We start from the raw sequence: 27,363 nt of genomic DNA, 5'->3' as shown, positions 1-27,363 counted from the left end.
AGACTTTATTGATGGTCTCTGGAGGGGGGTTATGGTTATAGACACGGCTCTAGGATCTGGATGTCATCTTCTCCGCTGTCATTCTGGTCACAGAAGTCATATCTACGAGGAGACATGGAGGATATAGATGTCAGGCATATACACTGCTGTATCTCTGTATACCGGGAGTGAGCAGATCACTGGGGGGGATCACTGCCAAATTATACACACATAGGGTGACATTTATTAAGTCCAGCGTTTTCTGCGGCGGACTTAAAAATGTCCCCGCAGCACCGGCGCAACGGAGATTTATGTAGAGGCGGACTGCCTCTACATAAATCCTGTGCGCTCCGGTGCGCGCGGCCGAAAACCAACCACAGCTGAGGACTGGAGTAGGTTTTCGGCTTATCCGCCCCCTACACACCCCCTTCCCGCCCCCCTGGCGTACCCCACGGAAAGTGACGATGTGCGAATATTTTATTTGCAAATCGGCCATTTGCGCATAAAATAATGCGCAAATCGGCACTTTCCGCCGAAAAAAAACTTTGATACATGTCCCCCAGAGGGATCAGTGATCCTCATATCCAGAGTGTACAAGTGCAGGGATGAGCACATAGTCTATAGAAGAGATGAGCGAGTAGTGAAATATTCGACTTTCGAGAATTCGAATTGAATAGGCACCAAGATTCGACTATTCAAACGAATATTTGATCCCATTATAGTCTATGGGAAAGATTCTCGGCACATGGAAATCCAAATTCTACCACTTGGAGGTCACCAAGTCCCCCATGAAACCTTCCTCAACGATGACAACACCTCCGGAATGACATTAGGGGGAGCATGCCTGGGTGCACTCAACACCCCAAAATCGTAGTATAATGCCACTCTATGCAGTGGCAAAGGAAAAATATTTGCGAATGTTTTACGAACATTTATGGCAATGTTCACACATTTCGTTCGTATTTCTTGCGCAGCGTTACATAGATGATTCCAATGTGCGTCCCCAGAGCGTCATGTTATTCGCGCGTAGCACGTGTAATGCTGTATGAACGTTACTGGAACAGTATGTATGACGTGCCTTTTTCTGGGCTACTGGAACAGTATATATCAGGTGCCCTTACTGGGCTACTGGAACAATATATATCAGGTGCCCTTACTGGGCTACTGGAACAGTATATATCAGGTGCCCTTACTGGGCTACTGGAACAGTATATATCAGGTGCCCTTACTGGGCTACTGGAACAGTATATATCAGGTGCCCTTACTGGGCTACTGGAACAGTATATATCAAGTGCCCTTACTGGGCTACTGGAACAGTATATATCAAGTGCCCTTACTGGGCTACTGGAACAGTATATATCAAGTGCCCTTACTGGGCTACTGGAACAGTATGTATAACGAGCCCTTAGTGGTGTTTAACAGGGACACTATAAGTCACTTGTACACACGGGGTACTGGAATGAATATACCTGCTGCTGCTATGTATTTCTTAGCACTGAGAAGCTTTGGACTTTTTCGCTGTATTTTAGCCCTGAAAAGGACATTTAGGTTCTGTAGTAATCCTCCCTAACCAAAACGCTACTAAAACCTCTCTTTCCCTGGTACAAGATCTCTCCCTGGCTAGGTTAAAAGCGCATCTGCGGTCATCTTTAGTCTATAGCTGTAGGATATTGGGGGGGGGGGGGGGGGGGGGGGGGGGGGGGGGGGGGGTGTACACTTATAAGGCGCCTCTCACTAACCAGACATCTTGGAAAATTGATACAGCCCACCCAGTTCCAGGGACCCCCTAGTAGCCGCATTAGCTGCCACCATGGTCTGCATGCCCCTCCTCGCTCTCTGCTCTTAGAGGGTCCATATAATACAACTACAGGCGCATTTTGGATCAATCAGATTGGAGCAACCACTGTGTCTATAAAGAGTAATGGTGCGTTTACACTGACAGATTTATCTGACAGATCTTTGAAGCCAAAACCAGGAACAGACTATAAACAGGGATCAGGTCATAAAGGAAAGACTAGGATCTATCCTCTTTCAAATCCATTCCTGGCTTTGGCTTCCAAAATCTGTCAGATAAATCTGTCTGTGTAAACGCACCATAAGAAACAGTAATAGCATACGCACCGTGTCCCGTCAGGACCGTAAGTCACCCACACAGAGTCCACCAGCATTGGGGTATGATCGAAGGGAAGGAGGTTCTGTCTGGTAAACTCCACCCGGGTAATAGGAGGAGGGAAGAGGATGTCAACGAGGGTGGAGTACGTCCTGCCACCAACTATAGAGCCGCTATGAGTGCAATAGACAAAGAATTATACCAAACACATAGGAGGGAAGTTATACTGTGCACTGTCCATATATAGAGAGTAAGAGCAGATACAGAGGATTACACCCAGCACACAGGACAGGAGAAGTGGTACTGTGCACTGTATATATACACTGAGGATTACACCCAGCATACAGGACAGGAGAAGTGGTACTGTGCACTGTATATATATATACTGAGGATTACACCCAGCATACAGGACAGGAGAAGTGGTACTGTGCACTGTATATATATACTGAGGATTACACCCAGCATACAGGCAGGAGAAGTGGTACTGTGCACTGTATATATATACTGAGGATTACACCCAGCATACAGGACAGGAGAAGTGGTACTGTGCACTGTATATATATATATATATATATATATATATATATACTGAGGATTACACCCAGCATACAGGACAGGAGAAGTGGTACTGTGCACTGTCCAAATATACAGAGGAATACATCCAGTATACAGGACAGGAGAAGTGGTACTGTGCACTGTATATATATATATATATATATATATATATATATATACACACTGAGGATTACACCCAGCATACAGGACAGGAGAAGTGGTACTGTGCACTGTATATATATATATATATATATATATATATATATATATATATATATACTGAGGATTACACCCAGCATACAGGACAGGAGAAGTGGTACTGTGCACTGTATATATATATATATATATATATATATACTGAGGATTACACCCAGCATACAGGACAGGAGAAGTGGTACTGTGCACTGTATATATATATACTGAGGATTACACCCAGCATACAGGACAGGAGAAGTGGTACTGTGCACTGTATATATATATATATATATATATATATATATATATATATATACTGAGGATTACACCCAGCATACAGGACAGGAGAAGTGGTACTGTGCACTGTATATATATATATATATATATATATATATATATATACTGAGGATTACACCCAGCATACAGGACAGAAGTGGTACTGTGCACTGTATATATATATATACTGAGGATTACACCCAGCATACAGGACAGGAGAAGTGGTACTGTGCACTGTATATATATATATATATATATATATATATATATATATATATATATATATATATATATATATACTGAGGATTACACCCAGCATACAGGACAGAAGTGGTACTGTGCACTGTATATATATATATATATATATATATATATATATATATATATATATATACTGAGGATTACATCCAGCATACAGGACAGGAGAAGTGGTACTGAGCACTGTATATATATACTGAGGATTACACCCAGCATACAGGACAGGAGAAGTGATACTGTGCACTGTATATATATATATATATATATATACTGAGGATTACACCCAGCATACAGGACAGGAGAAGTGGTACTGTGCACTGTCCATATATACTGAGGATTACACCCAGCATACAGGACAGGAGAAGTGATACTGTGCACTGTATATATATATATATATATATATATATATATATATATATATATATATATACTGAGGATTACACCCAGCATACAGGACAGGAGAAGTGATACTGTGCACTGTCCATATATACAGAAGAGGAGAAGTGGTACTGTGCACTTTTCCTATATACAGAATAAGAGAAGTGTTACTGTGTGGTAGTGTTTTTGTCACCTGTGTATTTTTTGTTCATCAAAGAAATCTGAAGAATTATACATTTTGAGGCTGATAGATGCGATGGTGCTGGCGTTATCTGCAATGTGTACGGTGACATTGTATCTCCAGCCTGCGGACACAGAGTACAGTGGTACCTTGGTTTAAGAGTAACTTATTTAAGAGCGTTTTGGTTTAAGAGCTCGCAGTTTTTCAAAATTATGACTTGGTTTAAGATCATTGCTTTGGTTTAAGAGCTCCCTGTGCTGGGTGGGAGGGGGAGCGGGGGAGGGGCATGGTCTGCATAACGTGGTCTACAGCACTGTATTTTGACCCAGGAAGTCTCCCCCACCTTCCAAATCATAGCAAATCGACTTCAGGCTTGGGCTTACATCAGAGGACAGGACGGTGGAGGTAATCTCTCCATAGCTGTAACCCCTCTCTCCCCGGACAGAGAGCGCTGCATGTATGTGCCCACATCTCCCTGCTCATTCCTTCCTGCTCCCTGCAGTCTCTGTCCACCCTTGTGTGCCCCATCCTCTCCATTACTGTACAGTAACTTATAATATCACGGATTCTGCTGCTCTAAATGTTTGTTTCATCTGTTTTACATGTTATTCAGGATAATAAATCATTATATTTGGGGGTGGAACCAATTGTCTGCATTTCTATGATTTGTTATGGGGAAATTTGCTTTGGTTTAAGAGTGGATTTGGATTACAAGCACGGTCCCGGAACGAATTATGCTCGTAATCCAAGGCACCACTGTATATACATATGTGATAGTCAGATTGTAGTCGCCTGTAGTGATGGGATGTCAGGGAGGATGGAGGTCATGATAAAAAATGAAGAAATATCCTGTCACAGGCTGAGGGGTAATAATAAGTCTCTCCCTTCCTGAGGTTAATACGGCCACAGAGGTTATAGGTGGTTGGTAATGATGGTACTTGTAGTTCCCCCAGGGGCTTCTCTATAACTGCTGCCTGAGGTGTTCCGGATCCCAGAATATATAAGGTTATGTGGAGGAGCTGTCCCTAAGTGTGATACCTTGATGAGTAAGTGGATCTGGCTCACTCTCTTGGTAAGTTCATCTGTAAAATAGGCTCCTTGCCTCCACAACCCCCATGGGTCGCACTATCTCCATTAGTTGTGGCGCTGACTCCAACAAACCTCCTCACAGGCTGTAGTCCCCTCACAGAAATCTCCTCACAGGCTGTAGTCCCCTCACAGAAACCTCCTCACAGGCTGTAGTCCCCTCACAGAAATCTCCTCACAGGCTGTAGTCCCCTCACAGAAATCTCCTCACAGGCTGTAAAGGGCCCCCCTTTATAAAAGGGGGACACACGGGATTGCGCCCCCACCCCCCTTTTTAGTACAAGTTTGGTTTTACATGTATGTGGTAGTTGTTCTCTCCCCCCCCCCCCTTCTTTCTATTCCTACAGGTACCACAAGCCTTGGAGATTCTGCTTAGCAACAGTCAGCGTTGTGATTGGTGATTACAGCTGTGTGGGAATACAGTGAGCTAAAAATAGAAAGGTGCCCTCTGTTTGGATTGGTCAGCTGGCTGAGAGCGGGAGATTTGGAATGGTATTTATAGGGGAGCCGGCTCTCAGCTGTGTCAGTCAGAGTAGCTGTACAGAAGAAGCTGCTCTGCTGTGTACTGCTGGTTTCTGTGAAAGAGCTAAGGGCGCACTGGGCTAGAGCGGTGCTTGTAAGCATAGCAAGGCTGTTAGTGTGTCCCTGTAAAAGAGCTTCAGCAGTACCTGTCACATAGCTAACAGGTTTCAGCAGCTGCCATAGTCGGTATAGAGAGCCTTCTCACTGAGCTTATCCGGAGGGCAGAAGGAGCTGGAGGTGAAGCATGGCTGAGGCGGTGTCTAGCAGAGCCGGTGTCCGAGGAAGTTGCTCCCGAGCGTGTGGAGGAAGAGGCGGGGCCATCCAGGAGAATTGTGTGCCGTATACTGCCCCCTAGAGACCCGGAGGTATTACAAGAGGCGAGTGCTGCGGAAGACAGGAGGCATAGAGGAAGAAGCAGCCGGGGGGAGCGGCCATCTAAGCGGAGTAGGAGCAGTAAGAGAGCTGATTCAGCTCCCCTCCCGCCGCCCCCTTCTGGCAGTACCCCCGGCACCCGGGCTCATCGCCATCATAGCCGAGGTTCCCATAGGAGCCGCGGTGCAGCCTCCCCACAGGTGACCGCGCCCCTACCGGTGTCCGCAGCCCCGCAGGTGTCCGCATCCCAGCAGAGTGCCGCAGAGGAGTTTACACCGCAGCAGATCCGTGGAGAGGAGTGTGGGTGAGAACATCAATGTGGGTCCTGTCCCTGATGTGAGCAGGAGTGATTTGTTTGCCAATGATGCTGTGAAAAAGTTTTGTGCCCTGGTAGCTAAAGGGTTTAATAGCAGTCCATCGCTGGCTAATGTGTGGTCTCAGAGTACGATTGCTGTACCTAATGTGTCAGTTCCAGGTTCAGAGTGCTCTGCTTCTTGTAATACGCCAGTGATTGAGAAGGGTGCTGGTGTGCCTGAGATTTGTGTTAAAGAGGCTCTAGCCTGGGAGCAGAGCGCTCTGCTTCTTGAGATTTGTGTTAAAGAGGCTCTAGCCTGGGAGCAGAGCGCTCTGCTTCTTGTAATACGCCAGTGATTGAGAAGGTGCTGGTGTGCCTGAGATTTGTGTTAAAGAGGCTCTAGCCTGTGAGATGTCACCGCTTGGCTTCCACTTACAATTATGTGTGAAGGAAAAAATCTGGAAGGGTGAATTTGTAGATGTGATGTCATTGCTACCTGCTAGTAAGGATGTGTTGGTGAAGCGTACAGATGATAAACCTGATGATGTTAAAAAGTCACCACCTCGTTCTATTTTTAACTGGTTACATGCTTATTAAACCATCTATTGTGCTGTAGTGGGAGAGAAGCGCCCTGAGCTGTGTTCCTCCTTATTTCAGCACATGGATAATATATTAGAGGCATACCGCAGTTTTGGCGGTATGGCCTGGTTTAACTATGATGAAATGTTTGAGCCTGGAAAGAATGTTGCTCATCTTGCCAGGTTCCCAGACAGGCAGAAAGCTGAATTGATTATTCATGGGTTCTCAATTGGCTTTGATGTTCCGCCTTATGATGGTTTAGGATGCGTGGTGGTGGACAATTTAAAATCTGTGTCCTTGCATGAGGCCGTGGTTAGGGACAAAATAATGAAGGAAGTTCGGGAAGGGAGGGTTGCGGGACCTTTTTCTGCACCCCCCTTTCCTAACTTTCGCATCTCCCCCTTAGGATTGGTCCCTAAAAAGGAGCCAGGGGAGTACAGGTTAATTCATCATTTATCTTACCCGTTGCACTCTTCCTTGAATGATAATGCAGATAAATCTTTGTCATCAGTTTCTTATGCTTCATTAAATGACGCTGTAAGAGTTATTCGTGTTTTTTGGTGTTCGGGCCCTGTTAGCTAAATGTGATATAAAGTCTGCGTTCCGTTTGTTACCGGTTAATCCTGAAGGTTTTAGTTCACTTGGCTTTTGTTTTGATAATAATTATTACTTTTATCGTTGTTTACCAATGGGTTTTACTCTTTCATGCTATTACTTGGAGTTTTTTTTTTTTTGCAACGTTTCTGCACTGGATGGTGAATTATGGGGTACCGGATGGTGCCGTCGTTCACTACCTAGACGATTTTCTGTTTATTGGCCGGTCGGACTCCTCTGCCTGCATGGAATTACTTCGCCAGTTTCAATTGATTACTGGTGAGTTTGGTGTTCCTCTGGCGGAGGATAAGACTGTGTTGCCGTGTCATTGTTTAGAGTTTCTAGGTATCACATTGGATACAGTGAGAATGGAATTCAGATTAAAAGTTATCCAGATTAAAATGCGCATTGAAGTGTATGTTACAGAAAGTTAAGGTGACTTTAAAGGAATTGCAATCAGTTTTAGGTTTGTTGGCTTTTATTGTGCGTGTCATTCCTATGGGTCGTATATTTTCTAAGAGACTCTATGCAGCTACTGCTGGTTTAAAATCTCCCCGTGCTCACATCCGCCTTACCAAACCGCTTAAGGAGGATCTGAGCATGTGGTTGGAGTTTGTATCTACTTTGAATGGTCATTCTGTCTTTTTTCCAGAGTTTGTAGAGTCTGATGCTATTGCTTTATATACTGATGCGGCGAGTGCTCACGGTTACGGGGCTTATTTTGCTGGACAGTGGTCAGCCGAGCCTTGGCCTGATACATGGGTCCAGGCTGGTGTATGGAAGAATATTGTTCTGTTAGAATTATTCCCGGTGTTGGTAGCGCTAGTTATTTGGGGCAAGCAGTTTCAGAACAGGAGTATTTTATTAAGGTCTGATAATAAAGGAGCATTTATGCAGTGAATTGCCTCTCTTCAAAATCAGCCATGGTTATAAAATTGTTACGCCACTTAGTATTGTACTGTATGTCTAATAAGATCTGGCTAAAGGCTGTACATTTACAGGGTAGTAAGAACACTATAGCTGATTCTTTATCTCGTGGTCAGTTTGCAGATTTCCGGCGTCTGGCTCCGGAGGCGGTGGCTGTGGGCACTGCTTGCCCGAATCACTTGTGGTCGCTGATCTGGGACTAACAGCGCAGCTAATTAGGAAGTCAGTGGCACCTCGTACTTGGACTGCCTACGCAGTTGCATGGTCCCAGTGGAAGTCTTTTGTTTTTCCTTACAGGAGCACCATCTACAACATGATGTGTGGTTGTCATTAGCTTTTGTAAATATGTTAATTGCTAAACAGCTTTCTCACTCTGCTATAGTGAAAACTTTGTATGGTGTTTCGTTCTTTTTTAAAATTCTGGGTCTGCATAGTATTTCTAGTTTTTTCCTTATTAAACAGGTTCTTAAAGGTTACAAAAAGGGACGTGTCTCTCCAGATGTGCGTCGCCCTATTACTATTGATCTGTTATTAAAGTTACATGAAGTTTTACATATTGTTTGTTGTTCTAGTTTTGAGGATGTTTTGTTTAAAGCATTATTTTCATTAGCTTTCTTTGGCGCTTTTCGCCTGGGTGAGTTAGTATCATTTAGTAAAACCTCTCCCTCGGGCTTGTTGTTTTCAGACATTTCTATTAGTTTTGGCGTTTTATGTGTTTTGTTAAGATATTCTAAAACTGATCAGCTGGGTAGGGGTTCGCTTGTAAAGTTAAATACATTTAGTGGCTCTGTAGTTTGTCCAGTACAGTGTATGGCGGCTTTTCTTGCTGTTAGACCTGCTATTGATGGTATTCTATTTATACACCAGGATTTGTCTTTTGTTACTAGGTACCAGTTTAACAGGGTTCTTAAGTTGCTTTGCGGAGCTAGGCCTCTCTGAATTGCGTTTTACCAGTCACTCTTTCAGGATTGGCGCGGCAACTGGGGCCGCTGCAGCAGGGTTGGACGAGCAGTTGATTAAGCGTTTGGGCAGATGGGACTCTGATCGCTTTAAATTATACATTAGACCTGGTTAAGTTCATTAGTAATTATCTTCTTTTCTTTCAGGTAAGAGAAGGCGTGTATGGATCCTAGGCCACTCATTTGTGGTATGGGCTCCCAAGAGAGCTGAGCGGCATAATTATGGGGTGAACCTGAGTTTTGACTTGGATCAGTTTGAGGTGCAGTGGTTCGGGTATAGTGGTCTCCAGTGGAGGGAAATATATGCCATCCTGCATAGTCTAGCCTCAGCTCTGCCCCCCCCCCCCCCCGGATATTTTAATTATACACGCCGGGGGCAATGACATAGGAAAATTAAAAAACTCTGGACTTATTGTGGGAGATCAAGAGGGGTCTGTCGTTGTTTAAATGTATTTTTTCCTGAGTGTATTTTAGTTTTTTCTGAGATCATTCCTCGTCTCTCCTGGATGCGCAAAGGACTGTACTTCTACGAAAAAATTAGGAAGCGTATTAACTTTGCAGTGTCTAAATTTATCCCCTCTCTAGGTGGCCTATCATTTAGGCACCTGGACCTTGAGGGATATTTACCCGGCCTTTATTGGTCTGACCTCGTGCACCTATCCGACATTGGGTCAGACATTCTAAATGCCAATTTTCAGTCAATTATAGAATTGGGTGCCGTGGCACTGTTGGAGGTGGGGCCTGGTCAGCTTCTCTGACCAGGCAGGTGGGGTATTGTCGCCCTGCTCTCAGGGCGGGCATGTCCTTCTGTTAAGCTATGGCTCGGTTATTTATTTATTGATTTATTTATTGATTAAATTATTTGATTATTTATGATATTGGTGCTTAACAGTGTATTTGCTTACCCTTATTAAAGTGCCACGGCCTTTATATTCCAAGTGCTTGTTAGTCTTATTTCAGGGGGGGTATTGGGGGCTGCATTTCCGTGTAAAGGGCCCCCCTTTATAAAAGGGGGACACACGGGATTGCGCCCCCACCCCCCTTTTTAGTACAAGTTTGGTTTTACATGTATGTGGTAGTTGTTCTCTCCCCCCCCCCCTTCTTTCTATTCCTACAGGTACCACAAGCCTTGGAGATTCTGCTTAGCAACAGTCAGCGTTGTGATTGGTGATTACAGCTGTGTGGGAATACAGTGAGCTAAAAATAGAAAGGTGCCCTCTGTTTGGATTGGTCAGCTGGCTGAGAGCGGGAGATTTGGAATGGTATTTATAGGGGAGCCGGCTCTCAGCTGTGTCAGTCAGAGTAGCTGTACAGAAGAAGCTGCTCCCACCCGCCCTCCCTTATGTTCAAGGACTTTGTCGTGGCACTTTGATAGAGGGGGTATTGTCGCCCTGCTCTCAGGGCGGGCATGTCCTTCTGTTAAGCTATGGCTCGGTTATTTATTTATTGATTTATTTATTGATTAAATTATTTGATTATTTATGATATTGGTGCTTAACAGTGTATTTGCTTACCCTTATTAAAGTGCCACGGCCTTTATATTCCAAGTGCTTGTTAGTCTTATTTCAGGGGGGGTATTGGGGGCTGCATTTCCGTGTAGTCCCCTCACAGAAATCTCCTCACAGGCTGTAGTCCCCTCACAGAAACCTCCTCACAGGCTGTAGTCCCCTCACACAGTGGCGTAGCTACAATGAAGGCAGGGAAGGCGACTGCTATGGGGCCCCTGCAGGAAGGGGGCCCGAGGAAGCCTGCCCTGCCTTCATGGTAGGTACCCCGCTCCCCCAGGGGTCCAGAGAGGAAGAGGGACCCCCACTGCACTGTTCAGCCCCCTCACTGTAGTGCCGGGTGAGCGGGCTGAACAGAGGAGCAGGACCTGCCAGACGGCACAGGAGAGGGATGAAGGACCTTATGGTCACATGACCCAAAGGTCCTCAATACTTCTATGTAAAGATCAGCCCGGACTACAGGAGGAGGAGGGGGGAAGCCTGGGAGCTGTAAGTGCTGTGTATGTGTGTCAGTGAGTGTATATATGTATCTGTGGGTATATGTATATGTCAGTGTGTGTATATATGTATCTGTGTATATATTTATATGTCAGTATGTGTATGTATCTGTGGCTATATGTGTGTGTATGTCAGCAATGTCTGTAGCACTGGTGTATATATGTGTGTTTGTGTATGTCAGTAGTGTCTCAAGTGATTGACAGGTTTGCTCCCAAAGATGTTCTGCAGCAGCTTCTATTAATGTTTGGCTCTAATAAAAGAACCCATCACTAATATCTGCTGCATTTTCTTTTATTTCTGATTGAGTATTTCTTATTACACTGAGATGATTTCCCTGTATACAGTCTACTCATGGTGTATACATCAGCACTAGTGTAATCACATTACAGCGTATATATGTGTGTATGTCAGTGGCGTATCTGTATATACGTTAATGGTGCCTCTGTGGGGGAGATTTATCAAACATGGTGTAAAGTGAAACTGGCCCAGTCGCCCCCGGCAACCAATCAGATTCCACCTTTCATTCCTCACAGACTCTTTAGAAAATGAAAGGTGGAATCTGATTGGTTGCTAGGGGCAACTGAGCCAGTTTCACTTTACACCATGTTTGATAAATCTCCCCCTGTGTGTGTATATGTGTGTCATTGTCTGTGTTTGGCGGGGAGGGGGCCCCCAGGATTCATGGGACCCCCATACAGTTTTTTGCTATGGGGCCCCATGAATCCTAGTTACGCCCCTGCCCTCACAGATCTCCTCACAGAAATCTCACAGGTTGTAGTCCCCTAACAGAAATCTCCTCACAGGCTGTAGTCCCCTAACAGAAATCTCCTCACAGGCTGTAGTCCCCTCACAGAAATCTCCTCACAGGCTGTAGTCTCCTCACAGAGATCTCCTCACAGGCTGTAGTCTCCTCACAGGCTGTAGTCTCCTCACAGAGATCTCCTCACAGGCTGTAGTCTCCTCACAGACATCTCCTCACAGGCTGTAGTCTCCTCACAGAGATCTCCTCACAGGCTGTAGTCCCCTCACAGAAATCTCCTCACAGGCTGTAGTCTCCTCACAGAGATCTCCTCACAGGCTGTAGTCTCCTCACAGGCTGTAGTCTCCTCACAGGCTGTAGTCTCCTCACAGAGATCTCCTCACAGGCTGTAGTCTCCTCACAGAGATCTCCTCACAGGCTGTAGTCTCCTCACAGGCTGTAGTCCCCTCACAGGCTGTAGTCCCCTCACAGAAATCTCCTCACAGGCTGTAGTCCCCTCACAGAAATCTCCTCACAGGCTGTAGTCCCCTCACAGAAATCTCCTCACAGGCTGTAGTCTCCTCACAGGCTGTAGTCTCCTCACATGCTGTAGTCCCCTCACAGAAATCTCCTCACAGGCTGTAGTCCCCTCACAGGCTGTAGTCCCCTCACAGGCTGTAGTCTCCTCACAGAAATCTCCTTACAGACTGTAGTCCCCTCACAGACATCTCCTCACAGACTGTAGTCTCCTCACAGACATCTCCTCACAGGATGTAGTCTCCTCACAGAGATCTCCCCGCAGGCTGTAGTCTCCTCACAGAGATCTCCCCGCAGGCTGTAGTCTCCTCACAGACATCTCCTCACAGGCTGTAGTCTCCTCACAGGCTGTAGTCCCCTCACAGAGATCTCCTCACAGGCTGTAGTCCCCTCACAGAGATCTCCTCACATGCTGTAGTCCCCTCACAGAAATCTCCTCACAGGCTGTAGTCCCCTCACAGAGATCTCCTCACAGGCTGTAGTCCCCTCACAGAAATCTCCTCACAGGCTGTAGTCCCCTCACAGAAATCTCCTCATAGGCTGTAGTCCCCTCACAGAAATCTCCTCACAGGCTGTAGTCCCCTCACAGAAATCTCCTCACAGGCTGTAGTCTCCTCACAGAAATCTCCTCACAGGCTGTAGTCCCCTCACAGAAATCTCCTCACAGGCTGTAGTCTCCTCACAGAGATCTTCCCGCAGGCTGTAGTCTCCTCACAGACATCTCCTCACAGGCTGTAGTCGCCTCACAGAGATCTCCTCACAGGCTGTAGTCCCCTAACAGAGATCTCCCCGCAGGCTGTAGTCTCCTCACAGACATCTCCTCACAGGCTGTAGTCTCCTCACAGACATCTCCTCCCAGGCTGTAGTCTCCTCACAGGCTGTAGTCTCCTCACAGACATCTCCTCACAGGCTGTAGTCTCCTCACAGGCTGTAGTCCCCTCACAGAGATCTCCTCACAGGCTGTAGTCTCCTCACAGAGATCTCCTCACAGGCTGTAGTCTCCTCACAGGCTGTAGTCTCCTCACAGAGATCTCCTCACAGGCTGTAGTCTCCTCACAGGCTGTAGTCCCCTCACAGAGTGTTCCTCCTGCTCCTCCTGCACTCAGGTACCCAACAACTCCCTGTGCCAACTGCCTCTTGAGGGGAGCTCATTAGAATATCCCCACCCTCTTTTTGGAGCTTTCTCCTAGCTAGTGTAGTATACTAAGGAGGGAGCTGGTGTTGCTATGGTAACTCCCTGCTGTGGTGTGTGTGACTAGCTATAATGACCCATTTCCAACATGTCTCCTCTCTATAATACAATAAAGAATAACCAGTATATTCATATATCTGTGTCACTATAATACAGGGTCCATTCTCTGCCCGACCCCAGGGAAATCCCAGACTCCTGTATACTGCAATATTGCTGTAGGGCCGGATAAGGGCTGAAGTCTACAATATATTATATATACTGATACCCGGACCCCACTAGAACTGAGCAAACTTGGAGCGTGCGGCATCTGGTTAGTGGCGGCTGCTGAAGTTGGATAAAGCCCTCGGGCTGCCTGGAAAGCTGGGATCCATCATGGGACGGGCAGCTTTGTCTAACTCTTCCCATATACATTGGAGGATTATCATATGGATGGTATGGGCAGCGCTCAGGGCTCCGGTCCCTTTAGGAAGGGTTCACGGCCATGAAACTCCCCATAATCTGTCCCTGTCCCATCGTTTTACTTATTATTTGTCCATTGCTATTGTAATTATCCCATAGATCACAGACAATAAGACAATACTAATGACCATCATATAATGACTGCATATCTCCCTACTACTACTACTCACCATCATCACCACCACCATATAACTACTGCATATCACCCTACTACTCATCATTATCATCATCTTCTTACTAGTATAAATATAATAGCTAATAATACCCATCATCACCATCATCACAGTAATACAGATACAGACGTACGCTGGTAGTTGAATCGCGGTCCAGTGTTCAGGTAATACTCTCGGCAAGGTGACGCATCTCCAGGTTCTGTGTAATAGCCCATAAGGGAACAGCTGCCATTAGAACAGGGGAATCCGGCACCCTGGTGGGGGGAGGTATGAGTTATATCATTACTATGATCTGATGATCGCTGCCCCCGGTGGTGGGGGGAGGTATGAGTTATATCATTACTATGATCTGATGATCGCTGCCCCCGGTGGTGGGGGAAGGTATGAGTTATATCACTACTATGATCTGATGATCGCTGCCCCCGGTGGTGGGGGGAGGTATGAGTTATATCATTACTATGATCTGATGATCGCTGCCACCGGTGGTGGGGGGAGGTATGAGTTATATCATTACTATGATCTGATGATCAGTTTCCCCGGTGGGTCAGGACTTACCTTCTGGAAGGAGCTGTAGCTGGAGGCGCAGTAACCCATGAAGCCGCTTGGGTTGTTGATTGATTCTATGAACATGTAGTAACTGGAGACGTGATTACACGCAACGCTCTCAGAAAGCTCTGATAGGATACAAGAAGATAATAGTCCATCATAGTAGTAACAGGATGATGGGAGCAGTAGTGGCAGAAGGAGGTGTAATATTACTGCAGAGGCTTTCTGGCCTTCATACTGAATGATGAAGAGATCTACAACTTTCTAATAAACTTCCACTACACAGCACAGTTATAATTATGTCTCGTCTAGCCAATGCTCTGAGCTCACAGAGCATTGTCTACACTGGATACAGCTGGGAGCAGGACTAGCTATGTACAATGTATCAGTCTGGAGCTCACAGAGCATTGTCTACACTGGATACAGCTGAGAGCAGGACTAGCTATGTACAATGTATCAGTCTGGAGCTCACAGAGCATTGTCTACACTGGATACAGCTGAGAGCAGGACTAGCTATGTACAATGTATCAGTCTGAAGCTCACAGAGCATTGTCTACACTGGATACAGCTGAGAGCAGGACTAGCTATGTACAATGTATCAGTCTGGAGCTCACAGAGCATTGTCTACACTGGATACAGCTGAGAGCAGGACTAGCTATGTACAATGTATCAGTCTGAAGCTCACAGAGCATTGTCTACACTGGATACAGCTGAGAGCAGGACTAGCTATGTACAATGTATCAGTCTGGAGCTCACAGAGCATTGTCTACACTGGATACAGCTGAGAGCAGGACTAGCTATGTACAATGAATGAGATGGAGCTCACAGAGCATTGTCTACACTGGATACAGCTGAGAGCAGGACTAGCTATGTACAATGTATCAGTCTGGGGTCCAGGCTGTAGAGCTCACAGAGCATTGTCTACACTGGATACAGCTGGGAGCAGGACTAGCTATGTACAATGTATCAGTCTGGGGTCCAGGCTGTAGAGCTCACAGAGCATTGTCTACACTGGATACAGCTGGGAGCAGGACTAGCTATGTACAATGTATCAGTCTGGAGTCCAGGCTATAGAGCTCACAGAGCATTGTCTACACTGGATATAGATGAGAGCAGAACTAGCTATGTACAATGTATTAGTCTGTGGAGCTCACAGAGCATTGTCTATGTTGGATACAGCTGAGAGCAGGACTAGCTATGTACATTGTTTTAGTCTGTGGAGCTCACAGAGCATTGTCTACTAGGTCCCTAAGGGGTTGCATTCAGGAATGTTTTTTTTGTCCTGTTTTGACCTCCTATATTCCTTTATGTGACCCATCAGATATAGGGGCAGCCCGAAGGTCCTGGTTACTATATATAGGGGTGGTCTTGTCCCTTTATGGCCCCAGCAGTGACTGTAGCGTCAGTCTTGTAGATTATGGTGCAGAACCTTTGCACTCTTATTACCTCCGACAATGTTAGATAGCGTCGCCAGGTCCAGGGTCACACTCTCGGGACATCCCGGCATTCTCTTCTTTCCATTTGGGAAGAAATCCACGTGAGCGATAGACTTTGTCATCCCAAACCCGATCAGACCTGGAGTAACAGAGACACCAGTACTTCAGCTTTCCAGTACATTGCACAGGTAAGTACGCAACCAGGGACGATTCTAGGTTTTCTACTGCCGGAGACGAGAAATGAAATGCCCCCCCCCCCCCCCCCCCTCAAATTAACAATCAGTAGTTAAGAAATCTAGGTAGCCAACTGCATAAACAGATATATACATACATAGATATATACTAGCAGCAATGTACAGCACATATATACCAATAGTGAATGTATTGCACGAATATATTCTTTTTATGGCATTCACCACGCAGGAAAAGTAATGTAGTTTTTGTTTAGTTTAGATATTTCTATAGATATATATATATAGTTTTTTATAGTCTCAGGGTATGTTGACACTATGGAATACGCTCAAAAATTTCAAGTTTAGGCCGTGTGGCAGACTCTGCTTCAAGTTCCATCTGTCCCATTGACTCAATGATATTCTCAAGCTCAATCCGCCGTCCGCCCAAAGAATTGAGCTTGAGAATATCATTGAGTCAATGGGACAGGTGAACTTCAAGTGGAGTCTGCCGCACTGTCTCCGCGTGAAATTTCCGAGCGTATTCCATAGTGTGAACATACACTCATATATATCCTTGTTTACATTTTTTTATTTGAAAAATAGGGAAAAGTAGTGATTTTAATTTTTTATACAGTGGATTCATTTTTTTTTACATCTTTTTACACTGCGCTAATAATGTACGTAGTGTATACTAATTCTTATGGTATTATTACAGTGTGCAGCTATAACTATGGCTTCTAGGGATTTTCTATTGCTTCCCCAGCAAGGTGACTATGTGTACAGGCTGTGGTGGCGCTAATAATACAACAGAATGCCTGTCACACTGGTGACAGATAGCAGCTGGCAACCCTGGGCCGGCCTCAGCTACTGAGATCACTCCATACTTATACAGGGCACATGTGATGTACATACAGGGCAGATAAGATACACACACACACACATAAAAACACATATACTGTATATACACACACACACACACACATATATATATATATATATATATACACACACATATACTGTATATATACACACACACACACATATATATATATATATATATATATATATACATACACACACACACATATACTGTATATACACACATACACACAGTGAAAGGGTCAGGAGATGAGGCTGTATGGGAGGGGACAGGGCACACACAGCTTCCAGTCATACCTGCTGTGTGGGCTCTGCTGTGGTGCTGGGCCTGCCTCCCCCTTCTCTCTGCTCTGACACAGATAGACAGCAGCTAGGAGACAGCCGCCCCCAGTGACAAGGCTGTCGGTCATGGAGCTATGGAGAGGGGGGCTGAGGAGGAGGCAGAGGGGCCTGAGGAGGCAGGGTGCCTGGTGATGTGCCTGCAGTAAAAGTGAAAGTAAGGGATTGTGCCGCCCCCTAGTGGAGCAAAGAATGTGCCGCCTGAGGCAGAAAGCTTACTCTGCCTCATGGCAGAAACGGCCCTGCACGTAACCATAGAGTTCTCCCCTCTTATATTTTCCTATTTGTATAGGAAGATTCGGTATATTTTTCGGCAAACATCTATACAGACCCTCAGATCACAAAACCAGCAATACTTCTCCTGCCCTGTTAGCAACCAGAAACCTGGACTCCACCTGCATCAGTGTGAATGACGACAACAAAATCAGCGTCTGATGGATCCAGCGAGACTACAATAGATTCTCCCTCAAAACCAGGACGAGCCGGATCCAGACCTGTACAGAGAAATCATCACTAACTGTAAGAACATCATCTATATATCATATAATAGGACACAGGTTATAGCACTTATAGGACATTTCATTAGTTTTCTGCAGTTATCAGTAATAGACTTTCTCCAGCCATATATTACTATTTCTATATACTGTACATTGAATCTGGATCAGAACTTACCAGTTATTTTTGCAATTCCCGGTTGCCTTTTTCCAGTTTCACCCGCTGCGTGAGCTCCGAGACTGTGACCGATTATGTGTATTAGAGACAGTAGATAGTTAAATTTCTCCTAAAGGCAACAGTATGTGATAATGATAATTTCAGAACATTCGGTTATATATACTGTAAGATCAGTCCTGTATATTCTTAAAGATGATTTCTAAGTATAAGAACCTGATAGATCACCCTGAGCAGCAGCATGTCTGTACAGTATGAGATAGAGATATATACACTGTATTTTGGGTCATACTCACCATAAGAATGTTAATAAAAACTGCAATTTCTGCCCCGACAACCTGGATGTTGTTCATTGCCTGGAAATAGATGGCGTTGGACCCTCCGCTCCAATCCACGCACAGGCAGTTCACATTCTCCTTTTTTAAAATTGCCTGAAAGTGCAGTAACTGAAGGATAAGTGACATAGATCTTCTGTGCTCTCATACTATAGAGTATTAGGCTATGTTCACACTATGTATGAGACCGGATGTTCCCTGACCGGCCGATACTGCAGTACCGGATGGAAGATCTTTAGCGCCATGCGCACCCGCACCAGAACTCCCCACAGCACACAATAGAGCGTGGGGCCATAGTGTGCACCCACATGTCCGTTTTCTACAGTGCCACTAGGGATCCCGGCCGGAGCGTATACTATGTGTATACAGTCCGACCACGATCCCTTAAAGGGGTAGTGCGGTGCTAAACAATTATTCACAAAATAACACACATTACAAAGTTATACAGCTTTGTAATGTATGTTATGTATGTGAATGGCCCCCTTCCCAGTGTTTCCCCCCACCCCCGCTAGACCCGGAAGTGTGGTGCATTATACTCACGGCATCTCGTGTCGATCCCCGTCCGCCATCTTGTGACAATGACGTAGTCTTCGGGAGGCCGGCCGAACCCCTCCATCCGTCCCTCATGCCGGCCCCCTTCTGCCGCGTCAAAACAACGGCCGTAGATTTACGTAGTGTGAACAGCCTGCAGCAATACTTAAATTTCGTGGAAATCACGGACATTGTTTCAACGTCCGTGATTTTCACAGAACGTACGTAGTGTGAACATAGCCTTATACTGTATGGGATACAGCTGCAGCCTATCTCCTTTTCTCCCTGTTACTGTAGCTATTACACATAGGAGAGCGATGTCAGACTACAGAACCTGCGCACAGCACATAGCACATAGAAGTCAGTGCAATGGGATGGGTCAGACCTCCGCCTAGTACACGCTTACCTGGCACATGTCCTTCAGCCAGGGGGCATCACCGCTGTCCCTGTATCCATGGATAATGAACACAGAGTTTTTGCTGCTATCAAAATGCGATTGTAGGAGAGAGGAGAAATTTCTGGGTTTGATAATCTGAAAAGATCGAGAGGAGGACATGATGGGAGTATAGAGGAAGATGAGAGGAGGACATGATGGGAGTATAGAGGAGGATGAGAGGAAGATAAGAGGAGGACATGATGGGAGTATAGAAAAGATAAGAGGAGGATGAGAGGAGGACATGATGGGAGTATAGAGGAAGATAGGAGGAAGATGAGAGGAGGACATGATGGGAGTATAGGGGAAGATAGGAGGAAGATGAGAGGAGGACATGATGGGAGTATAGAGGAAGATAAGAGGAGGATGAGAGGAGGACATGATGGGAGTATAGAAAAGATAAGAGGAGGATGAGAGGAGGACATGATGGGAGTATAGAGGAAGATAGGAGGAAGATGAGAGGAGGACATGATGGGAGTATAGAAAAGATAAGAGGAGGATGAGAGGAGGACATGATGGGAGTATAGAGGAAGATAAGAGGAGGATGAGAGGAGGACATGATGGGAGTATAGAGGAAGATAAGAGGAGGATGAGAGGAGGACATGATGGGAGTATAGAGGAGGATAAGATGAGTACATGATGGGAGTATAGAGGAAGATAAGAGGAGGATGAGAGGAGGACATGATGGGAGTATAGAGGAAGATAAGAGGAGGATGAGAGGAGGACATGATGGGAGTATAGAGGAAGATAAGAGGAGGACATGATGGGAGTATAGAGGAAGATAGGAGGAAGATGAGAGGAGGACATGATGGGAGTATAGAGGAAGATAAGAGGAGGATGAGAGGAGGACATGATGGGAGTATAGAAAAGATAAGAGGAGGATGAGAGGAGGACATGATGGGAGTATAGAGGAAGATAAGAGGAGGATGAGAGGAGGACATGATGGGAGTATAGAGGAAGATAAGAGGAGGATGAGAGGAGGACATGATGGGAGTATAGAGGAAGATAAGAGGAGGACATGATGGGAGTATAGAGGAAGATAGGAGGAAGATGAGAGGAGGACATGATGGGAGTATAGAGGAAGATAGGAGGAAGATGAGAGGAGGACATGATGGGAGTATAGAGGAAGATAGGAGGAAGATGAGAGGAGGACATGATGGGAGTATAGAAAAGATAAGAGGAGGATGAGAGGAGGACATGATGGGAGTATAGAAAAGATAAGAGGAGGATGAGAGGAGGACATGATGGGAGTATAGAGGAAGATAAGAGGAGGATGAGAGGAGGACATGATGGGAGTATAGAAAAGATGAGAGGAGGACATGATGGGAGTATAGAGGAAGATAGGAGGAAGATGAGAGGAGGACATGATGGGAGTATAGAGGAAGATAAGAGGAGGATGAGAGGAGGACATGATGGGAGAATAGAAAAGATAAGAGGAGGATGAGAGGAGGACATGATGGGAGTATAGAGGAAGATAGGAGGAAGATGAGAGGAGGACATGATGGGAGGATAGAAAAGATAAGAGGAGGATGAGAGGAGGACATGATGGGAGTATAGAAAAGATAAGAGAAAGATAAGAGGAGGACATGATGGGAGTATAGAGGAAGATAAGAGGAGGATGAGAGGAGGACATGATGGGAGTATAGAGGAGGATGAGAGGAGGATGAGAGGAGGACATGATGGGAGTATAGAGGAAGATAAGAGAAAGATAAGAGGAGGACATGATGGGAGTATAGAGGAAGATAAGAGAAAGATAAGAGGAGGACATGATGGGAGTATAGAGGAAGATAGGAGGAAGATGAGAGGAGGACATGATGGGAGTATAGAAAAGATAAGAGGAGGATGAGAGGAGGACATGATGGGAGTATAGAGGAAGATAAGATAAAGATAAGAGGAGGACATGATGGGAGTATAGAGGAGGATGAGAGGAGGATGAGAGGAGGACATGATGGGAGTATAGAGGAGGATGAGAGGAGGACATGATGGGAGTATAGAAAAGATAAGAGGAAGATGAGAGGAGGACATGATGGGAGTATAGAAAAGATAAGAGGAAGATAAGAGGAGGACATGATGGGAGTATAGAGGAAGATAAGAGGAAGATGAGAGGAGGACATGATGGGAGTATAGAGGAGGATAAGATGAGTACATGATGGGAGTATAGAGGAAGATAAGAGGAGGATGAGAGGAGGACATGATGGGAGTATAGAGGAAGATAAGAAGAGGATGAGAGGAGGACATGATGGGAGTATAGAGGAAGATAAGAGGAGGACATGATGGGAGTATAGAGGAAGATAAGAGGAGGATGAGAGGAGGACATGATGGGAGTATAGAGAAAGATAAGAGGAGGATGAGAGGGGGACATGATGGGAGTATAGAGAAAGATAAGAGGAGGATGAGAGGAGGACATGATGGGAAGCTGTTCACTGCAGCACAGAGTATTTCAGGAGGAGAAGTAAAGGCTCAGGATTAGAGATGATCGAACAACAGAAAATCTTAAGTTCTATTGACCTCGAACCTTGCCGAACCCTTGGCATTTGATTCCCGATGCCTTCACGGTCCGTTGGGAAGGAGGAGACAGCCCCGGTACCACCTGGAATTCCGAGATACAGCCTTTTACCTAGGCGGTACCCAGGCTGTCTCCTCCTTCCCCACGGATCGGGAAGGCATCTGGAGTCAAATGCAGGAGGTTCGGCAAGGTTTGAGTTCAATAGAACCTAAGATTTTCTGTTGTTCGATCATCTCTACTCAGGATCACTGTACCTGATATTGGTCTGTGTTATTAACCGTAAACAGAAGGAGCCGAGTGTTAATTTCTTCTGGAGATTGTGGAAATATAGAGATCAGCCGGGTCAGCGTCCAGTACGGGTGATCATTGCTGACACATATCATATCATCGAAGCATTCTGTTTTACCTTCACCAGACAGGATAAGACGAGTTATAAACAGTTGTGCTCAAAAGTTTACATACCCCGGCAGAATTTTTGGTTTCTTGCTCTTTCTTTCTATGCTTTTTTTCAGAGAAAATGAATAACAACACAAAATCTCTCCCTCCCTCATAATTAGTGGTGGTGCAGCCATTTATTGTCAAACCACTGTGCTTTCTCTTTTGAAATCATAATGACAACCAAAAACATCCAAATGTCCCTTATCAAAAGTTCACATCCCCCAGTTCCTAATCCTGTGTATTGTTCCCTCTAACATCAACAGCTTGGAGTCTTTTGTGGTAGTTGTGGACGAGGCTCTTTATGTTCTCAGATGGTAAAGCCGCCCATTCTTCTTGGCAAAAAGCCTCCAGTTCCTGTATATTCCTGGTCTGTCCTGCATGAACTGTGTGCTGGAGATCTCCCCATAGTGGCTCAATGATATTGAGGTCAGGAGACTGAGATGGCTGCTCCAGAACCTTCACTTTGTTCTGATATCCAAGGAATTGATAATGCCAGTCAGCAGTGTTCAAATTGTGATCAACAAATGGAAAATCAGAGGCTCTGTGCAAACCAAACCACAGGTAGACCAACAAAAATTTCAGCCACAACTGCCAGAAAAATATTTTGCGACACAAAGAAAAACCCACCCACAGCGGAAATCCAGGACTCTCTGAAAACGAATGGAGTGGCTGTATCAGGATGCACAATAAGGAGGCATTTGAAAAATGGGCTCCATGGTCGAGTCGCCAGAAGAAGCCATTACTGCACATATGCCACAAAGTATCTCGCCTACAATACGCTAAACAGCACAGAGACAGAAGCCTCAAACTTCTGGAACCAGGTCGTGTGGAGTGATGAAACCAAAATCAAACTTTTTGGCCACAACCATAAACGTTACATTTGGAGAAGTGTCAGCACGGCCTATGATGGAAGGAACACCATTCCTACTGTAAAGCACACGGGTGGAGCGCTGATGTGTTGAGGATGTGTGAGCTACAAAGGCGCAGGAAACTTGGTCAGAGTTGAAGGGAAAATGAATGCAGCCGGTTATCAGCAAATACTGGAGACAAATGTGCACTCAGCTGGGAAGCTGCGCATGGGACGTACTTGGATGTTCCAACATGAAGACGATCCAAAACACAAGGCCAAGTCGACCTGTCATTGGCTACAGCAGAACAAAGTGAAGGTTCTGGAGCGGCCATCTCAGTCTCCTGACCTCAGTATCATTGAGCCACTCTGGGGAGATCTCCAGTGCGCAGTTCATGCAGGACAACCCAGACATTTACAGGAACTAGAGGCTTTTTTGCCAAGAAGAATGGGCGGCTTTACCATCCGAGAACATACAGAGCCTCATCCACAACTACCACAAAAGGCTTCAAGTTGTCATTAATGTTAGAGGGAGCAATACTGGGGGATGGGAACTTTTGATCAGGGACGTTTAGATGTTTTTGGTGGTTGTCACTATGATTTAAAAAGAGAAAACAATAAAACAATAGCGTGACAATAAATGGCGTCACCTCACCACTCACCATTGGGGGGGGGGGGGGGGGGGGGGGGGGGGGGGGGTAATCTTTCATATTCTGTGAAAAAAGGTCAAGAAAGCAAAAATTCTGCCGGGGTATGTAAACTTTTGAGTCTATCTATCTATCTTACACTGTATACGCAGGTCATAACCTCCATTTAATGCCCAGTCACTTGTATGGATCCTCCAGTTATACCCAGAGCTGCAATCATACTTCTGCTGTATTATCTGTATTCTAAAATCAGACCTATCAGTTATCAAGTGTCAGGAAACAATGGCTGCAGCTCTGGAGGTGGCTAGGGTAAAAAAGCAAACTACTTCTCAATATGTGGGGTAAAACTATTACTCCCAGTTTGTAGCTCTCTGGGCATGCTGGGAGTTGTAGTATCTGGATGATCACAGGATGGAGACCTCTGCAGCAGAGTAATGAGAATCCTCCAGAATTCAGCAGCTCTCTTACCTTGTACACATACCGCCATAGAGAGTAACATCAGCACCGCCAGCAACATCTGTAAGAGGAAACACTCATCTCATATCCCCATAGGAGGTTACTAAGATGATAGGGGATCTATGGGGCTCTCTGGGGTGTACAGGGCCGAGGGCGGGGAGGGGGTGGGGGGGGTGTTACAATGCCTATAATAGTGGTGGTGTGAGGGAGTTAGATGGAATCAGGAGAACATCTAATAAAAGACAACAATCCCTCTGCTATGTGTGTTCTACCTTTCTCCAGATCCCCATAGATGCTCCTCAGAGACGATGCTGCCGATTATAGGAGCCGAGGAAGCAGAGAAGTAATCTGTAACATGTACAGGAGGCACAGAACCATAACTACATCTCTATGGTCTATCTATCATTCATATATATATATATAGCACCAGTCAGCTATCTATCATTCATATATATATATATATATATATATATATATATATATATATATAGCACCAGTCAGCTATCTATCATTCATATATATATATAGCACCAGTCACCTATCTATCGTCTACCGTCTCTCTTCTATAGTATAGGGCACCAGTCACCTATCTATCGTCTACCGTCTCTCCTCTATAGTATAGGGCAGTGATTTTCAACCGGTGTGTCGTGGCAGTAGGTGAGGCGGACAGCAGCGGCGACCATCTCGGAAGAGGTGTGGAGGAAGGGGGGGAGAGAAACCTGGGGATGGGGGAGAGAAACAACGGAGAGAAGTTTGGTGGAGAGAAGCAGGGGGGAGAGAAGCACAGGAGAGAAGCATGGGGGAGAGAAGCACAGGAGAGAAGCAGGGGGGAGAAGTATGGTGGAGAGAAATACAGGAGATAAGTATGGTGGAGAGAAGCACAGGAGATAAGCATGGGGGAGAGAAGCAGGGGGGAGAGAAGCAGGGGGGAGAGAAGCAGAGGGGAGAGAAGCAGAGGGGAGAAGTGTGGTGGAGAGAAGCAGAGGGGAGAAGCATGGGGGAGAGAAGCACAGGTGAGAAGCAGAGGGATAAGCACAGGAGAGAAGCATGGGGGAGAGAAGCACAGAAGAGAAGCGGGGGGGGGGGGGGGGGAGCGCAGGAGAGAAGCAGGGGGGAGAAGTATGGTAGAGAGGAGCACAGGAGAGAAGCATGGGGGAGAGAAGCACAGGAGAGAAGCAGGGGGGAGAAGTATGGTGGAGAGAAGCAGGGGGGAGAAGTATGGTGGAGAGAAGCACAGGAGAGAAGCAGGGGGAGAAGTATGGTGGAGAGAAGCACAGGAGAGAAGCATGGGGGAGAGAAGCACAGGAGAGAAGAAGGGGGGAGAAATATGGTGGAGAGAAGCACAGGAGAGAAGCAGGGGGGAGAAGTATGGTGGAGAGAAGCACAGGAGAGAAGCATGGGGGAGAGAAGCAGAGGAGAGAAGCAGGGGGGAGAATTATGGTGGAGAGAAGCACAAGAGAGAAGCATGGGGAGAGAAGCACAGGAGAGAAGCAGGGGGGAGAAGTATGGTGGAGAGAAGCACAGAAGAGAAGCAGGGGGGAGAAGTATGGAGGAGAGAAGCACAGGAGAGAAGCAGGGGGGAGAGAAGCATGGGGGAGAGAAGCACAGGAGAGAAGCAGGGGGGAGAAGTATGGTGGAGAGAAGCACAGGAAAGAAGCAGGGGAGAGAAGTGTGGTGGAGAGAAGCACAGGAGAGAAGCAGGGGGGAGAAGTATGGTGGAGAGAAGCACAGGAGAGAAGCATGGGGGAGAGAAGCACAGGGGAAAAGCAGGTGGCAGAAGTATGGTGGAGAGAAGCACAGGAGAGAAGCATGGGGGAGAGAAGCACAGGAGAGAAGCATGGGGGAGAGAAGCACAGGAGAGAAGCATGGGGGAGAGAAGCACAGGAGAGAAGCATGGGGGAGAGAAGCACAGGAGAGAAGCATGGGGGAGAGAAGCACAGGAGAGAAGCAGGGGGGAGAAGTATGGTGGAGAGAAGCACAGGAGAGAAGCAGGGGGGAGAAGTATGGTGGAGAGAAGCACAGGGGGGAGAAGAAAACAGGCCCAGGTATAAATACATTTAGAATCTATATTATTAACTATATGTATAATATGTACTGTTTTAGTATCATTTTGTGCCATTTTGGTTGGTGGTGTGCCCCGGGATTTTTTAAGTATAAAAAGTGTGCCGCGGCTCAAAAAAGGTTGAAAATCACTGCTCTATAGTATATAGTACCAGTCACCTATCTATCGTCTCTCCTCTATAGTATATAGCACCAGTCACCTATCTATCGTCTCTCCTCTATAGTATATAGCACCAGTCACCTATCTATCGTCTCTCCTCTATAGTATATAGTACCAGTCACCTATCGTCTATCTATCGTCTCTCCTCTATAGTATATAGCACCAGTCACCTATCTATCGTCTATCTATCGTCTCTCCTCTATAGTATATAGCACCAGTCACCTATCTATCGTCTCTCCTCTATAGTATATAGCACCAGTCACCTATCTATCGTCTCTCCTCTATAGTATATAGCACCAGTCACCTATCGTCTATCTATCGTCTCTCCTCTATAGTATATAGCACCAGTCACCTATCGTCTATCTATCGTCTCTCCTCTATAGTATATAGCACCAGTCACCTATCTATCGTCTCTCTTCTGTAGCATAGGGCACCAGTCACCTGTCACATACCCGGCTGCTGAGCTCTCGCTGTGTCGGTGACTGGAGGGGACGGGTGCTATAGTATATATAAGAGTTGCCCCGGTTTAATGCAATCC

General features: G+C 45.9%; 1 protein-coding gene across 2 annotated transcripts; it reads right to left on the bottom strand.

Annotated features, from left to right (window-relative positions):
* On the bottom strand, positions 1-27,348 carry LOC138799011 (pancreatic triacylglycerol lipase-like). 2 transcript variants are annotated; one of them, XM_069979699.1, is made up of 14 exons: positions 27,278-27,348; positions 24,877-24,952; positions 24,617-24,665; positions 22,471-22,622; positions 19,684-19,809; positions 18,708-18,842; positions 18,415-18,523; positions 18,138-18,236; positions 16,362-16,490; positions 14,925-15,043; positions 14,503-14,623; positions 3,945-4,056; positions 2,101-2,262; positions 1-102 (listed from the first exon to the last, which is right to left on the bottom strand). In XM_069979699.1, the coding sequence occupies exons 2-14, from the start codon at positions 24,892-24,894 to the stop codon at positions 36-38; spliced, it is 1,398 nt and encodes a 465-aa protein (XP_069835800.1). In that variant the 5' UTR covers positions 24,895-24,952; positions 27,278-27,348; the 3' UTR covers positions 1-35. The 2 variants fall into 2 exon arrangements, with proteins under 2 accessions (XP_069835800.1, XP_069835801.1); XM_069979700.1 differs by lacking the exon at positions 24,877-24,952 and having other exon boundaries at positions 27,278-27,291.
* Between the last annotated feature and the right edge of the window lie 15 nt (positions 27,349-27,363).

This window comes from Dendropsophus ebraccatus, chromosome 8, assembly GCF_027789765.1.
Source record: "Dendropsophus ebraccatus isolate aDenEbr1 chromosome 8, aDenEbr1.pat, whole genome shotgun sequence".
Lineage (NCBI taxonomy): Eukaryota > Metazoa > Chordata > Amphibia > Anura > Hylidae > Dendropsophus > Dendropsophus ebraccatus.
Note: the sequence above shows the minus strand (reverse complement) of the source record. Positions and strands in the feature narration are given on the sequence as shown.

Coding starts and splice junctions, on each gene's coding strand:
- LOC138799011 (XM_069979699.1), bottom strand. Junction 18,524..18,707: donor TTTTTATTAACATTCTTATG/GTGAGTATGACC, acceptor TGTTGCCTTTAG/GAGAAATTTAACTATCTACT. Junction 18,237..18,414: donor GGGAATTGCAAAAATAACTG/GTAAGTTCTGAT, acceptor TTCTCTGTACAG/GTCTGGATCCGGCTCGTCCT.